Source organism: Eriocheir sinensis, unplaced genomic scaffold, assembly GCF_024679095.1.
Source record: "Eriocheir sinensis breed Jianghai 21 unplaced genomic scaffold, ASM2467909v1 Scaffold1709, whole genome shotgun sequence".
Lineage (NCBI taxonomy): Eukaryota > Metazoa > Arthropoda > Malacostraca > Decapoda > Varunidae > Eriocheir > Eriocheir sinensis.
Window position 1 is genome coordinate 22,501 of NW_026111083.1, and position 15,000 is coordinate 37,500.

Here is a 15,000-nt window from a genome sequence, read left to right on the forward strand (position 1 = left end):
AGGAAAGGAAGGAGAGAGAAAATAAAATAAAAAATAACAGAAAATCAAAAAATCGGATCACAGAAATCATAACCACCCATCTACCTATCTACATCAGCCTCCACCCAGCGTCGTCACCAAGGGCACTAATCTAAGGGTCTCACCTGGAGGTTCTTCTTGCGGTGGAAGATGATGGACTTAGCCTTGACCTTACGATCCTTCACATCAACCTTGTTGCCGCAGAGGACGATGGGGATGTTCTCACACACCCTGGAAGATGACGGAAGGGGTGAGGACGAGGGGGGGAGAAAACGGAGCGCGTGGTGGAGTTGAAAGTGGAATAGAGAAAGAGGAAGATGGAGGAGGAAGCACACCCTGGTAGATGACGATGGGGTGAGGACAGGGAGGAGTGAAAATGGAGCAAGTGGTGTTGATAGTGGAACAGGAATGGAAGGAGGAGGAGGAAGAGAGGGAGAGGAAGATGGGGTGGAGGAAGCTATAGAAGAGGAGGATGGGAGAGAAAGAGGAAGATGGAGGAGGAAGGGAGAGGAGGGAAAAATAAGGGAAATTGCAAGAAAAACTAACTTTGTCTTTTCCTCCCTCCCTTCCTTCCTTCTCCCTCCCTCCCTTCCTTCTCCTCCCTCCCTTCCCTCCCTAGCAATCTCACAAGCCCTTTCCTTCCCTCCCTTCCTTCTCTCCCTCCCTTCCTCCTTAACATAGACTAAATATTTCTCCCTTCTCTCTCTCCCTTTCTACACAAATTAGTAATTCCTTCTCTTCTTAAATCCTCATAAGCTCCCTTCTCCCTTCTCTCCCTCCCTTTCCTTTCCTTCCTCTCCCAGTGTACCAAAAAAACACTCCCTTCCTGTACCTATCCATCCTTCCCTTCCCTTCCCTTCTTCCTCTCCTCCTCCTCCTCCTCCTCCTCCTCCTCCTCCTCCTCTCTCTCTCTCTCCCTCGCTCACCTCACAAGATCACGATGCCAGTTGGGAACGTTCTTGTACGTGACGCGCGATGTGACGTCAAACATGATGATTGCGCAGTGGGCCTGGATGTAGTACCCATCGCGCAGCCCTCCGAGCTTTTCCTGTCCCGCCGTGTCCCAGACGTTGAACCTGCAACGGGCGGGGTGTTAAGGGGTGTCTGAGGTTATGGGTGGGGGTGGTAGGGGGTGGTAGGGCAATGGGGAGGGGGGTTAGGGGGTTGTGAGGGGGATATTTTTAGATGTTTTGGTGTTGTTATAAATGGGATGTTTGACCTAGTGTGTCTCTCTCTCTCTCTCTCGCTTTCTTTCTTTCTCTCTCTCTCTCTCTCTCTCTCTCTCTCTCTCTCTCTCTCTCTCTCTCTCTCTCTTTTTCTTTCTTTCTTTCTTTCTTTCTTTCTTTCTTTCTTTCTTCCTTCCTTCCTTCCTTCCTTCCTCTCTCTCTCTCTCTCTCTCTCTCTCTATATCAATATTGTTCTTAACAATAATAATTTAAAGAGAGAGAGAATGCACTTGACATTAAAGACATTTGCATCAAAACTCTCTCTCTCCCTCTCTCTCTCTCATATTTCACCTCCACTCTCTTCCACTTCATCTTCCTCCACCTCCTCCTTTTTTCTCTCCCTTAACCCCCCCCTCCCTCCACCTGGCACTCACTTGATGGGTCCGCGGTTGGTGTGGAAGACCAGGGGGTGCACCTCCACTCCCAGCGTGGCCACGTACTTCTTCTCAAACTCTCCCGTCAAATGGCGCTTGACGAAGGTGGTCTTTCCAGTGCCTCCGTCGCCAACCAGCACCAGCTTGAAGGTGGGCATCTCCTGCTCAGCTGCCATGGTGGTGGTGGTGGTGTGTGGAGCGTGGAGCGTGTGTGTGGATCAGGAATCTGGGAGGGAGGGGACGTTAGGTAAAGTTCATGGTTAGATTTTGGTAAATGTTATATTCATGTCCTTCAATGTTTTACTTGGCAGCCTCAAACCTTGCAAAAAACACAACAAAGCATGTGGAGAAATGGAAGGTTTGGAAATACCCATGAAGTGCATGTGTGTGAACCTGTGTAGCTGTGGGCAGTGGAGCAGCCCACGGCACCCTGCAGCTCACCCCGGGTAAATGGCATGGAGGATGTAACCACAGGAAACACAAAGATATCCAAGGCAAGATCAAGAATCAACACTCGGGAATACGCTTTTCAAACAGGGTCATCAACAGCTGGAACGGCTTGCCAGGGTGGTGATGCTGGAACACTGTCAACATCTGAACCAAATCTTGATGCAGTGTGTGTGAGGGACGGGAACCAAAACACAACAGCAGAGTGGTGCAGCGGCCAGGCCTGATGGAGCCTCCCATAGCCCATTCAGCCAGGGGGCACCTCTTTGGCTGACTCGGTAGGGAGTGGCTCTCCCGTCACGCTGGTCGCGGGTTCAACCCCAGGCAGCCGGGGAATACCCTCTCCGGGTCTTGGTTAATTTCTCGTGTGTTTTGATACACGCTGAGGACGTGTGGGACAACAGAAACAGAGAAAATATGGTCATGGGGCGCGACAACACCACACCTCACCAGGTGGGCACACCTGACCACCACACAGCCAACAGTGTCCATCACCCAGGCCCTGGAGCCACGGCCACGGCCCACCACTCTGCCTGTGTCACCCACGCAGGAGTGTTCATAACAGGGGCGCTGCCCCCTTCATCACCCTGTGAGTTACTATAAGGCAGGGGAACATACACGAGCCTCTTCGCAGGGGGCTGAGCCCCCTCGCCCCATGCACCCCTGCAGTGGGCCGCACTGCGGGCCGTGTCCGGGGTACACGGGCGGGGGTGTGGTGTTCAGCACCCTGCGTGCCTGTGGCGGCCACGGCCACACATCACGGGCACACAGCAGGGTGCGGGGCCGCGGCCCTCCACCACACACACACACACACACACTCGGCACACACCCCAGGCCGCCGCCCCGCCTGCCTGCCTGCCTGGCAACACACGCACGCACACACAACTAACACGTAATACTTGGCGGTTTCGGTTCCACAGGGGAGCAAACTTAAACCCCCAGGCCCTGCCTCCGCCCCGGCGCCCTCCTCGCCACCCCGGGGGAGGAAATGAGGCCTGGGGGAGCAGGAACGCACACACGCACGCACTCACAGGGGGGACATAATACAAGACATTTAAAGCCCACGGGGGAGAATACTGACGGCGGGCCTGGGGAGCGACCTCAAACCTCCTCCCCCGGCGCCCTTGTCGCCACCCCGGGGGAGAGGCAGGCGCCGAAGGGGAGGAAGAAAACACACACACACACGCAGGGGGAGCCATGATGCCTGTGACGGGATTTTCACCCCGCCATCACTTCTTTGCCCACAGTTATCCGCCTCCCCAGTGGGCCCCCGGGGTGCACATACTTACCAGGGGGAGCGCGGGGCCCGGGGGTTGTGGCAGGGGTGTGCAGGGGTCCGCCGCGCTGGGATGGCCGGGATAAAAGGCGATAAATGGCGTCCGCTCCGGGCTGCGCTACGGACCAGATTCCCGTCAAGGTGCTGCGGACCGCCCCCCCTAGGCCCCCCCCACACCCGCGACATTCGAATTTTAACTATTTTTTCGGTTTTTCGGCCTAAATTGATAGTTATTTAGAGTGGAAAGTATAAATAAAAATACAAGAGTTCTTTTTTTATCCTTATCATATCTGTGGATGCTTTATAATTTGCGTTTTCAGGTTATATGAATTTCCTTCCTTGTTCCCGCCATTTCTTACCGCCATATTCAAATGTTGTTCCTATTTTCGCTTTTTCAGCCTAAATTGATAGTTGTTTAGAGTGTAAAGTATAAATAAAAATACTAGAATTGATTTGGTATCATAATTATAGTCGTAAATGCTTTTTATTTTGTGTTTTTGAGTTATTTGATTTTCGTTACGCCTTCCCGCCATATTTAAACTCCTTCCCTATTTTCGCTTTTTCAGCCTAAATTGATAGTTATTTAGAGTGGAAAGTATAAATAAAAATACTAGAATTGATTTGGTATTATAATTATAGTCGTAAATGCTTTTTATTTTGTGTTTTTGAGTTATTTGATTTTCGTTACGCCTTCCCGCCATATTTAAATTCCTTCCCTATTATATGTATTTCAGCCTTAATTTATAGTTGTTTAAAGTGGAAAGTATAAATAAAAATACTAGAATTCTTTTGGTATTATATTCATGGCTGTAAATGCTTCATATTTCGTGTTTTCAGGTTAATTATAAACATTTCCTCCCACCTTCCCGCCATATTTAAATTGTGTTCCTATTTTCCTTTTCCCAGCTCTATTTTATGTATATTAAGGTTAAAATAATGATTAAAAATGTTGTTATTATTTGTAGAGTTAAAATTAAAGTCGTATAAGCTTTTAATTTCACTTTTCAGTATAAAACAAAAAGATTCGACCCGCGTTCCCGCCATATTTAAATTTTGCTTCTAAATTCCTGTTTCCAGCCTTGACTTATATATATTAAAAGTCAAACGAGTAAATAAAAATACTAGACTTATTTTGGTATTATAATCAGAGCCATATATGCTTTTTAATTCGTTTTTCAGCATACAAATTTTTCTTCCCGTCAGCCATATTTCCCTATTTCCAGCTCCATTTGCTATCCATTAATGATCCAAAATGTAATAAAAAAATATAATAGTCGTTTTGGTGTTAGAATTATGGCCGTGGAAGCTTTTTATTTCGTTTTCCAGCATATAAATATTTTTCCCGCCAACTTGGAATGCTTAAAACTTCTCCTATTTCCTATTTCCAGGCTTCTCTCCCTCTATTTAATGCCATACAAGTAATTATTAATATATTTTTAGTGCTTTGAGGTTATTAGAGTGGATATTAAGGCCTCAGAAGTGGTATTATTAAGGATTTTCTGAACCCTCCCGGCATTTTCAAACATCTCTTTCTTTCCCGCCATGACATCAGACCACCGAGAGGATTCCATGATGAAATAATTCTCTATTTTCCTCTTTTAAACCTCAATTACCTTAACAAAACCTAAAATTCTTACCCAAAATATATTATCAGTGTTTTTGTTTATTATTAAGATGGAAAATGGAGCCTGGAAGGTGAATTTAGCTCCATAATTAGTGCTCCTGGAAGGTGAATTTAGCTCCATAATTAATTCTCGTTTTTCCTCTTTTAAACCTCAATTACCTTAACAAAACCTAAAATTCTTACCCAAAATATATAATCAGTGTTTTTATTTATTATTAAGGTAGAAAATGGAGCCTGGAAGGTGAATTTAGCTCCATAATTAATTCTCGTTTTTCCTCTTTTAAACCTCAATTACCTTAACAAAACCTAAAATTCTTACCCAAAATATATTATCAGTGTTTTTATTTATTATTAAGATGGAAAATGGAGCCTGGAAGGTGTTTTTAGCTAAATGATTATTACGGTTTTCAATAATCTTCGTATCTCCATTATTTAAGTTTATTTAAGTGGAAAAAAGACAAAAAACGATGAAAAATGGAAATAAAACTCAATATAAAGCAATAAAACTGTAAATAAGCCATGAAATAACGATATATATTAATTAGTCTTTCCTATGATATCCGTATCCCTATCATTATTAACTTCTACAATTGAAAAAAGGATAAAAAGACGAAAAATGGCAATAAATCTCAATAAAAGGCAATAAAACAGTAAATAAACCCCCAAAAAAACAGTAAATAATAGAAAGCCCCATAATGTCATCCCGTTAGAAAGACGCAAACATTACTTTTTCCATATTTTACCTTTTCTAAGCGATTAAAAGATTGCCAAGAGTCAGTGCCACGCAGGGAAGGACATCAAGGCTCCAGGAAACGGTGAGTGCCAGTGCCAACCTTTAAATAGTGTTCTATGAGCTTATAATAACCAGCACCCATAGCTAAGGGGCGCCAGGGGGTAACTGACCTTGTTATAAAAAAGTCTAGTATTACACCCATTGCTAAGGGGCGCACCCATAGCTAAGGGGCGCCAAGGGGTAACATTGACGAGAGGCCGACCATCCCTTGCAGCGTTAAGACCTGCAACATGGAGTCGTTTTTGTATTCCTTTGCTGTAAAAAAAAAAAAAAGTCTAGTTTTACACCCATTGCTAAGGGGCGCACCCATAGCTAAGGGGCGCCAAGGGGTAACATTGACGAGAGGCCGGCCATCCCTTGCAGCGTTAAGACCTACAACAAGGAGTCATTTTTGTATTCCTTTGTTATAAAAAAAGTCTAGTATTACACCCATTGCTAAGGGGCGCACCCATAGCTAAGGGGCGCCAAGGGGTAACATTGACGAGAGGCCGGCCACCCCTATTTTTGGTCCCTGAATGCAGTGCAGTAACTTAAGGAAAATACGATGGGTGAGGGGGCCAAGCCTCTCGATTAGGGGGTCAGTATGGGGAAGGTCCTTTGTTGGGTAGGTTAGGTTAGGGCAAGGTAGGTTAGGTTGCTTAAAATTTCTGCGGCATGTGGTGTGGGGCAGCAGAAACACAGTGCGGGCGGGCGGGCAGCAAGGGGCGGTCCACTACATGGGCCAGTGGTGGCGGGGCGGGGCGGCATCGGGTGCACCCCAGGCCTTGAAACTCAATCATTTATTGGTTTCCGGAAAATTAAACCATCTCCATTTTTTTTTTTATTTTTTTTTTTTTTTACGTCGTGGCCTATTGCCCCGGTAGGCTTCTTCCCGGTGGATCCTGATGGTCGGTCCAAGGCTTCTTCCCGGTAGGGCCTGATGGTCGGTCCAAGGCTTCTTCCCGGTAGGGCCTGATGGTCGGTCCAAGGCTTCTTCCCGGTAGGGCCTGATGGTCGGTCCAAGGCTTCTTCCCGGTAGGGCCTGATGGTCGGTCCAAGGCTTCTTCCCGGTGGATCCTGATGGTCGGTCCAAGTCTTCTTCTCTGTTGTTCCTGTTGGTTGGTCCAAGGCTTCTTCCCGGTGGATCCTGATGGTCGGTCCAAGGCTTCTTCCCGGTAGGGCCTGATGGTCGGTCCAAGGCTTCTTCCCGGTGGATCCTGATGGTCGGTCCAAGGCTTCTTCCCGGTGGATCCTGAAGGTCGGTCTAAGGCTGTTCTGGCGCAGGCTAGTGTTTATATTGGCGCCATCTTGCATTGTCTCATGCTGCCCTCCCGGAGCTCATCTTTAATCCTAGAATCTAGAGTCCATGTTGATAGGTGGTCTTCTGGACAGCATGTGGGTAGTTTTAAGCCACTCGGCGGTGACTGAAAAATCCCAGCTTGGCGGCACAGGGCGGGGAAGCCACAAATTTGGCCCATTGCTGGTACACGGTAAAGCCACAAATTTGGCCCGTCGCTGCTACACGGTAAAGCCACAAATTTGGCCCGTCCCTGCTACACGGTAAAGCCACAAATTTGGTTGCTACACGGTAAAGCCACAATTTGGCCCATCGCTGTTACACGGTAAAGCCACAAATTTGCTGCTACACGGTAAAGCCAAATTTGGCGTCGCTGCTACACGGTAAAGCCACAAATTTGGCCCGTCATGCTACGGTAAAGCCACAAATTTGGCTATCGCTGTTACACGGTAAAGCCACAAATTTGGCTATTGCTACACGGTAGAGCCACAAATTTGGCCTGTCGCTGCTACACGGTAAAGCCACAAATTTGGCCCGTCGCTGCTACACGGTAAAGCCACAAATTTGGCCCGTCGCTGCTACACGGTAAAGCCACAAATTTGGCCCGTCGCTGCTACCGGGTTAAAAGCAAATACTGCCATGAATTTAATCAAGGACTTTTATATTTTACCAAGAAGTCAATTGTTTGTACCTTTAAAATCAACCACTTAAGACTCCTTTTCCTCCTCCTCCTCCTCCTCCTCCTCCTTCTACTACATCAAACCCATAACACAGCACAATCCTAACACCTCTCTCTCTCTCTCTCCCACAGCGTTGAGGTCTAAATGATGGCATGGTGCAGTCAGCCAGTTCGGGGGGTCCTTCTGGACATAACCGGGGTCCTATATGAGGGTGGGTCCACTGTGCCTATTCCTGGGAGCGTGGAGGCTGTGGAGAGGTAAGCGGATTTCATTCACCAAGGTCCAATCCTGTGCTAGACTCCTGATCGCTAGGCAGGATACACGATATGCATGCTAGTCACTGTACCGTGGATCTGTGTGTGTGTGTGTGTGTGTGTGTGTGTGTGTGTGTGAATAGTTATTAATATTTTTCCTTCCTCTCCTCTTCCTCCTCCTCCTTCTCTTCCTTTCTCTCTCTTCTTCCTTGATATCCTTCTCTCCTCCTCCTCCTCCTCCTCCTCCTCCTCCTCTCCCAGACTCAAGGCATCAGGTATAGGAGTTCGTCTGGTCACTAACGAGACCTCCGTACCTGTGGGCCATCTCCTGAAGAAGCTGCAAGGTATGGGCTTCAAGGTGCAGGATAAGGAGGTCTTCAGCCCCATTCCTGCAGCCATCAGGGTCCTGCAGGAGAGAGGATTGGTCCCACATCTCCTGGTGAATCGTATGGTGAGTTTAGGAGGAGAAGGAGGAGGAGGTATACAAAGGAAGAGAGATGGAGAGAGAGAAAGGAGGAGGAGGAGGAGGAGAAGGAAGAGGAGGAGGAGGAGGTTGGATTGTTTTTCTTTTTTTCTTCTTCTTCTTCTTCCTCTTCTTCCTCCTCCTCCTCCTCCTCCTCCTACATCACTTTTTCTTCTTCTTCTTCTTCTTCTTCTTCTTCCTCTTCTTCTTCTTCCTCCTCCTCCTCCTCCTACATCACTTTTTCTTCTTCTTCTTCTTCCTCCTCCTTCTCTTTCTCTCCTCCTTCTCCTTCTCCTTCTCCTCCTCTTCTTCCTCTTCCTCCTTTTCATAATTTCCTCCTCCTCCTCCTCTTCCTTCCTCTTCCTCTTCCTTTCCCTCTCCTCCTCCTCCTCCTCCTCACTAACCCCCCAAATATTTCACAGGTCGAGGGAGAGTTCGCCCCCCTGCTGCCCCCTGCCGCCCCCCCCGCCCCCCCCAGCTGTGTGGTGGTGGGGGATGCTGACCAAGCCTTCAACTTCGATAACATGAACAAGGCTTTTAGGGCTCTGAAGGGCATGGCGGACCCCGTTATACTGTCCTTGGGCGCTGGGTGAGTGGGGGAGAGAGGGATGGGATGGGAAGGGATGGGATGGGATGGGATGGGAAGGGATGGGATGGGATGGGAAGGGATGGGAAGGGAAGGGATGGGATGGGAAGGGATGGGATGGGATGGGATGAGATGGGAAGGGAAGGGAAGGAAAGGGAAGGGAAGGGAAGGGAAGGGATTCAATTCCCACCCAATTCCCACTCATCCACTCAATCCCCACTCAATCCCCACTCATTCCCCACTCAATTCCCACTCAATTCCCACTCAATTCCCACGCATTCCCACTCAATTCCCACTCAATTCCCACTCAATTCCCACTCAATTCCCACTCATCCCCACTCAATTCCCACTCAATTCCCACTCAATCCCCACTCAATTCCCACTCAATTCCCACTCAATTCCCACTCAATCCCCACTCAATTCCCACTCAATTCCCTCTCATTCCCACTCAATTCCCTCTCACCCCACTCAAATCCCACTCAAATCCCTCTCACCCCACTCATATCCCACTCAATTCCCACTCAATTCCCTCTCACCCCACTCAAATCCCACTCACCCCACTCAAATCCCACTCAAATCCCTCTCACCCCACTCAATTCCCACTCACCCCACTCAGGAAGTTCTACCGCCACCACGGGGAGCTTCAGCTGGACGTGGCGCCGTTCGTCAAGGCTTTGGAGTGGGCGGTGAGTGGGGCGAAGGTCGAGGTGGTGGGGAAGCCCTCTCCGAACTTCTTCCTCTCAGCCCTCTCATCCATGGGGGTCAAGCCGGAGGAGGTGAGTGTGGGGGGGGAGTGGGGGGAGGGGAGAGGGAGTGAGTGGGGAGGAGGAGGAAGGGAGAGGGATAGAGAGGGGAGGGAAGGAGAGAGAGAGAGGGATTGGAGGGGAGAGAAAAGATTGATTGAGGTGAGAGGGAATGAGAGGGGAGGAGGAGGAGGAGGAGGAAATTGAGAGAGAGAGAGAGAGAGAGAGAGAGAGAGAGAGAGAGACTATTATTATTATTATTATTATTATTATTATTATTATTATTATTAATGTACTCTCTCTCTCTCTCTCTCTCTCTCTCTCTCTCTCTCTAACCTAACCTAACGTAACCCTACCTACCCTAACCCTCTCTCTCTCTCTCTCTCTCTCTCTCTCTCTCTCTCTCTCTCTCTCTCTCTCTCTCTCTCTAACCTAACCTAACGTAACCTAACCTACCCTACCCTAACCATACCCTAATCTACCACTCTCTCTCTCTCTCTCTCTCTCTCTCTCTCTCTCTCTCTCTCTCTCTCTCTCTCTCTCCCCAGGCTGTCATGGTGGGGGATGACCTCGAGGGTGACGTCGGGGGGGCGCTCGGGTGTGGGGTGAGGGGGGTGCTTTTACGGACGGGCAAGTTCACCCCGGCCTGGGAGAATCACCCCACCATCACCCCGTCTCTTATTGGGGTGAATTTGGGGGAGGTGGTGGATGAGCTGCTGGGGTGATGGGAGGAGGAGGAGGAGGAGGAGGAGGAGGAGGGAAAGAAAGAAAGAGAGGAGGAGGAGGAAAGTGATTGTGGTGGGGAGGAAGAAGAAGAAGTAGAAGAAGAGGAGGAGGAAGGAGAGGAAGGAAGAAGAAGAGGAATTGAAGAAAAAAAAGAGGAAGAGGTGATAGAGATTTTAGTAGTAATAGTAGTAGTAGTAGTAATAGTAGTAGTAGTAGTAGTAGTAGTAGTAGTAGTAGTAGTAAGATATTGTATACTATTATGAACTTGTATACGCATTGTTGTTATTGCTGTTAATAAAAATATATAGTTTATTATCTATTATTATGTCATTTCAGGGTAGTTTTGTGACCCTGGTGGTAGTGTGACCCTTCCTCTGTACCGTGACCCTAAAGAAACACGTATTTGACAAGGCTTTCGGGGGAGTTGTGGGCATTTCCAGGGGTAGTTTTGTGACCCTGGTGGTAGTGTGACCCTTCCTCTGTACCATGACCCTAAGAAACACATATTTGACAAGGCTTTCGTGGGAGTTGTGGGCATTTCCAGGGGTAGTTTTATGACCCTGGTGGTAGTGTGACCCTGAAGAAACACTTATTTGACAAGGCTTTCGGGGGAGTTGTGGGCATTTCCAGGGGTAGTTTCATGACCCTGATGGTAGTGTGACCCTTCCTCTGTACCGTGACCCTAAGAAACACGTATTTGACAAGGCTTTCGGGGGAGTTGTGGGCATTTCCAGGGGTAGTTTTGTGACCCTGGTGGTAATGTGACCCCTTCCTCTGTACCGTGACCCTAAGAAACACGTATCTGACAAGGCTTTCGGGGGAGTTGTGGGCATTTCCATGGGTAGTTTTGTGACCCTGGTGGTAGTGTGACCCTTCCTCTGTACCGTGAATCTAAAGAAACACGTATTTGGTAAGTCTTTCGTAGGAGTTGAGGTCATTTCCAGGGGTAGTTTCATGACCATGGTGGTAGTGTGACCCTTCCTCTGTACCGCGACCCTAAAGAAACACGTATTTGACAAGGCTTTCGTGGGAGTTGTGTCCATTCTCAGGGGTAGTTTCATGACCCTGGTGGTAGTGTGATCCTTCTTCTGTATCGTGACCCTAAGAAACACGTATTTGCCAAGGCTTTCGTGGGAGTTGTGGGCATTTCCAGGGGTGGTTTTGTGACCCTTCCTCTGTACCGTGAACCTAAATAAACACGTATTTGACAAGGCTTTCGTGGGAGTTGTGGTCATTTCCAGGGGTAGTTTCATGACCCTGGTGGTAGTGTGACCCTTCCTCTGTACCATGACCCTAAAGAAACACGTATTTGACAAGGCTTTCGTGAGAGTTGTGGGCATTTCCAGGGGTAGTTTTATGACCCTGGTGGTAGTGTGACCCTTCCTCTAGCTGTACCGTGACCCTAAAGAAACACGTATTTGACAAGGCTTTCGTGGGAGTTGTGGGCATTTCCAGGGGTAGTTTTGTGACCCTGGTGGTAGTGTAACCCTTCCTCTGTACCGTGACCCTAAGAAACACGTATTTGACAAGGCTTTCCTGGGAGTTGTGGGCATTTCCAGGGGTAGTTTTGTGACCCTGGTGGTAGTGTGACCCTTCCTCTGTACCGTGACCTTAAGAAACACGTATTTGACAAGGCTTTCGGGGGAGTTGTGGGCATTTCCAGGGGTAGTTTCATGACCCTGGTGGTAGTGTGACCCTTCCTCTGTACCGTGAACCTAAAGAAACACTACTACTACTTCTACTACTACTACTACTACTACTACTACTACTACTACTACTACTACTACTACTACTACTACTACTACTACTACTACTACAAATAGATGGAAAGAAAGATAGCAAGATAATATTAAGAAGAAGAACCGATCGTAAACAGAAAGAAAAACAAAGAAAATCAAACAAAACAAAAAGAAAATTCAAGATAAGAAAATCCAGGCGCAGAAGAATTCGAGTTTTTTGACGCGTCACTTTTTGCCCCGGATACAACCTGTTACTTACGCCGCCCTTACGCCCTTACCGGAGGCTGCCCGACCACGCCCTTCGACCACAAGCAAGTCCAAAGATACACCTACAAGCCCCACTAGGCCAAGGGCTCGCAAGGGCTCTGAGAGGGGAGGAATAAGGGCTTGAAAAAGGGCATAACGTTAAGTTCTTGGGTGCAGAATCAATGGCTGTGTTTTGCTAGTGACGCGGCTGGCGGGCGTATGACTAAGCCTCAAATTATGCGTATTTCTCACATTCCTAGGCCTATCTAACGCCTATGGATGGATTAGAAAGTTGAATTAACCTTTTATCTTTAACTTCCAGGGGGCATATGGCGTTAGAAAGGGAGATATAAGGGAGAAAAATGGGGTTTTGAAAAGGGACTTAACGGAGGTGAGGTTCTATGCGAGCTCAGTGTGATGTCAGACGTGGGTGAGTGAGGGTACGCGCGTCCGTTCGTCCGCTGTCCGTAGCCTCTGTGGGTGTCCGTAGCGCCTAGGTCCGTGTCCGTGGGGGCGTGTGGAGTGCCCTAGTGTCCGCAGCGGGCGTGGGCGTGGGTGTGCGAGGCGCGGCAAGGCGTGGGAGGCGTTCCAGGGGCGGCATTACCTGGTTTGTATTTCCACGTGTGTGTGTTTGTGTGTGTGTGTGTGTGTGTGTGTGTGTGTGTGTGTGTACTTCTATTAAAACTATTTCTTCTTCTTCCTCCTCTTCCTCTTCCTCTTCTTCCTTAAAGTCTTCTTCATCTTCCTCCTCCTCTTCTTCCTATTCCTCCTCTTCTTCCTCCTCTTCCTCTTCTTCCTCTTCCTCTTCTCTCCTCTTCTTCCTTAAAGTCTTCTTCATCTTCCTCCTATTCCTCCTCTTCTTCCTATTCCTCCTCTTCTTCCTCTTCCTCTTCTTCCTCTTCCTCTTCTCTCTTCTTCCTCCTTAAAGTCTTCTTCATCTTCCTCCTCCTCCTCTTCTTCCTATTCCTCCTCTTCTTCCTCTTTCTTCCTCTTCCTCCTCTTCTTCTCTTCCTCTTCTCTCCTCTTCTTCCTTAAAGTCTTCTTCATCTTCCTCCTCCTCCTCTTCTTCCTATTCCTCCTCTTCTTCCTCCTCTTCCTCTTCTTCCTCTTCCTCTTCTCTCCTCTTCTTCCTTAAAGTCTTCTTCATCTTCCTCCTATTCCTCCTCTTCTTCCTATTCCTCCTCTTCTTCCTCTTTCTTCTCCTCCTCCTCTTCTTCTTCTCTTCTTCTTCTCTTCCTCTTCTCTCCTCTTCTTCCTTAAAGTCTTCTTCATCTTCCTCCTCCTCTTCTTCCTCCTCTTCCTCTTCTTCCTCTTCCTCTTCTCTCCTCTTCTTCCTTAAAGTCTTCTTCATCTTCCTCCTCCTCCTCTTCTTCCTATTCCTCCTCTTCTTCCTCTTCCTCCTCCTCCTCCTCTTCTTCTTCTCTTCCTCTTCTCTCTTCTTCCTCCTTCTTCTTCCTATTCCTCCTCTTCTTCCTCTTTCTTCTCTTCCTCCTCCTCCTCCTCTTCCTCTTCTCTTCCTCTTCTCTTCTTCCTTAAAGTCTTCTTCATCTTCCTCCTCCTCTTCTTCCTATTACTCCTCTTCTTCCTCTTTCTCCTCTTCCTCTTTCTTCCTCCTCCTCTTCCTCTTCTTCTTCTTCTTCTTCTTCTGCGTCTTCATATTTATCTTCTCTCTCTCTCTCTCTCTCTCTCTCTCTCTCTCTCTCTCTCTCTCTCTCTCTCTCTCATGTTTTGCAACGTAAACAATGTGTGTGTGTGTGTGTGTGTGTGTGAGAGAGAGAGAGAAAGGAAAGGAAGAGAGAGAGAGAGAGAGAGAGAGAGAGAGGTCATGTGTGTGTTCGTGTGTGTGTGTTAAGATGTATTGGAAGAAGGTGAACAGCTCTCTCTCTCTCTCTCTCTCTCTCTCTCTCTCTCTCTCAATTTTCCTCGCTCACTTTCCCTCTCCTCCTCCTACCCCCCCTCTCTCTCTCACTCACTCTCTCTCTCTCTCTCTCTCTCTCTCTCTCTCTCTCTCTCTCTCCGACACGCCCTCCCATGTTGGAGAGAAGGAGAGAATGGAGGAAAAATTGAGGAAGGAAGGACATCGGTCATTTTTTTCCTCCATTCTTTCCTCCACATTTTTTTTCTCTCCTTTCTCTCCTTCCTTCCTTCCTTCCTTCTTTCCTTTCTTTCTTTCTCTTCTCTTTCTTTCCCTTTATTTCCTTCCCTTTTTTTCCCTTCCCTTCCTTTCCCATCGATTCCCTTCCCTTCCCTTTCTTTCCCTTCCCTTCCCTTCCCTTCCCTTCCCTTCCTTTCCCTTCCCTTCCCATCCATTCCCATCCATTCCCTTTCCTTCCCTTCCCTTTCTTTCCCTTCCCTTCCCTTCCTTTCCCTTCCCTTCCCTTTCTTTCCCTTCCCTTCCCTTCCTTTCCCTTCCCTTCCCTTCCTTTCCCTTCCTTCCTTCCCTTCTTCTTCCCTTCCCTTCCTTCCCTCCCTTCCTTTCTTCCTTCCTTTCCTTCCTTTCCTTCCTTCCCTTCCTTCCTTTCCCATCGA

General features: G+C 48.0%; 2 protein-coding genes across 28 annotated transcripts in view; one reads left to right on the plus strand and one right to left on the minus strand.

The window, feature by feature from the left end:
• The window catches only part of LOC126990521 (GTP-binding nuclear protein Ran), an 11,882-nt gene extending 8,368 nt beyond the window's left edge, over positions 1-3,514 (minus strand). For 25 of the 27 annotated variants that reach the window (XR_007744487.1, XR_007744489.1, XR_007744474.1 and 22 more), the window contains exons 1-4: positions 3,355-3,514; positions 1,619-1,844; positions 945-1,094; positions 144-249 (exon numbers count right to left, since the gene is read on the minus strand). Coding sequence is in view for 1 of the 27 variants with exons in the window: in XM_050849117.1 (XP_050705074.1) it covers positions 144-249; positions 945-1,094; positions 1,619-1,794 (432 nt within the window). In the remaining 26 variants the exon portion in view is untranslated. Of the gene's footprint in view, positions 1-143; positions 250-944; positions 1,095-1,618; positions 1,845-2,955; positions 2,978-3,146; positions 3,264-3,354 lie in introns of those variants that run through there. The other 2 variants (XR_007744496.1, XR_007744497.1) reach the window with 2 other exon arrangements.
• Positions 3,515-5,648: 2,134 nt separating this feature from the next.
• LOC126990519 (phospholysine phosphohistidine inorganic pyrophosphate phosphatase-like) lies at positions 5,649-10,513 on the plus strand. Its single transcript, XM_050849116.1, has 6 exons — positions 5,649-5,780; positions 7,846-7,971; positions 8,230-8,419; positions 8,854-9,020; positions 9,634-9,793; positions 10,309-10,513. The coding sequence occupies exons 2-6, from the start codon at positions 7,859-7,861 to the stop codon at positions 10,483-10,485; spliced, it is 807 nt and encodes a 268-aa protein (XP_050705073.1). The 5' UTR covers positions 5,649-5,780; positions 7,846-7,858; the 3' UTR covers positions 10,486-10,513.
• The last annotated feature ends 4,487 nt before the right edge of the window (positions 10,514-15,000 follow it).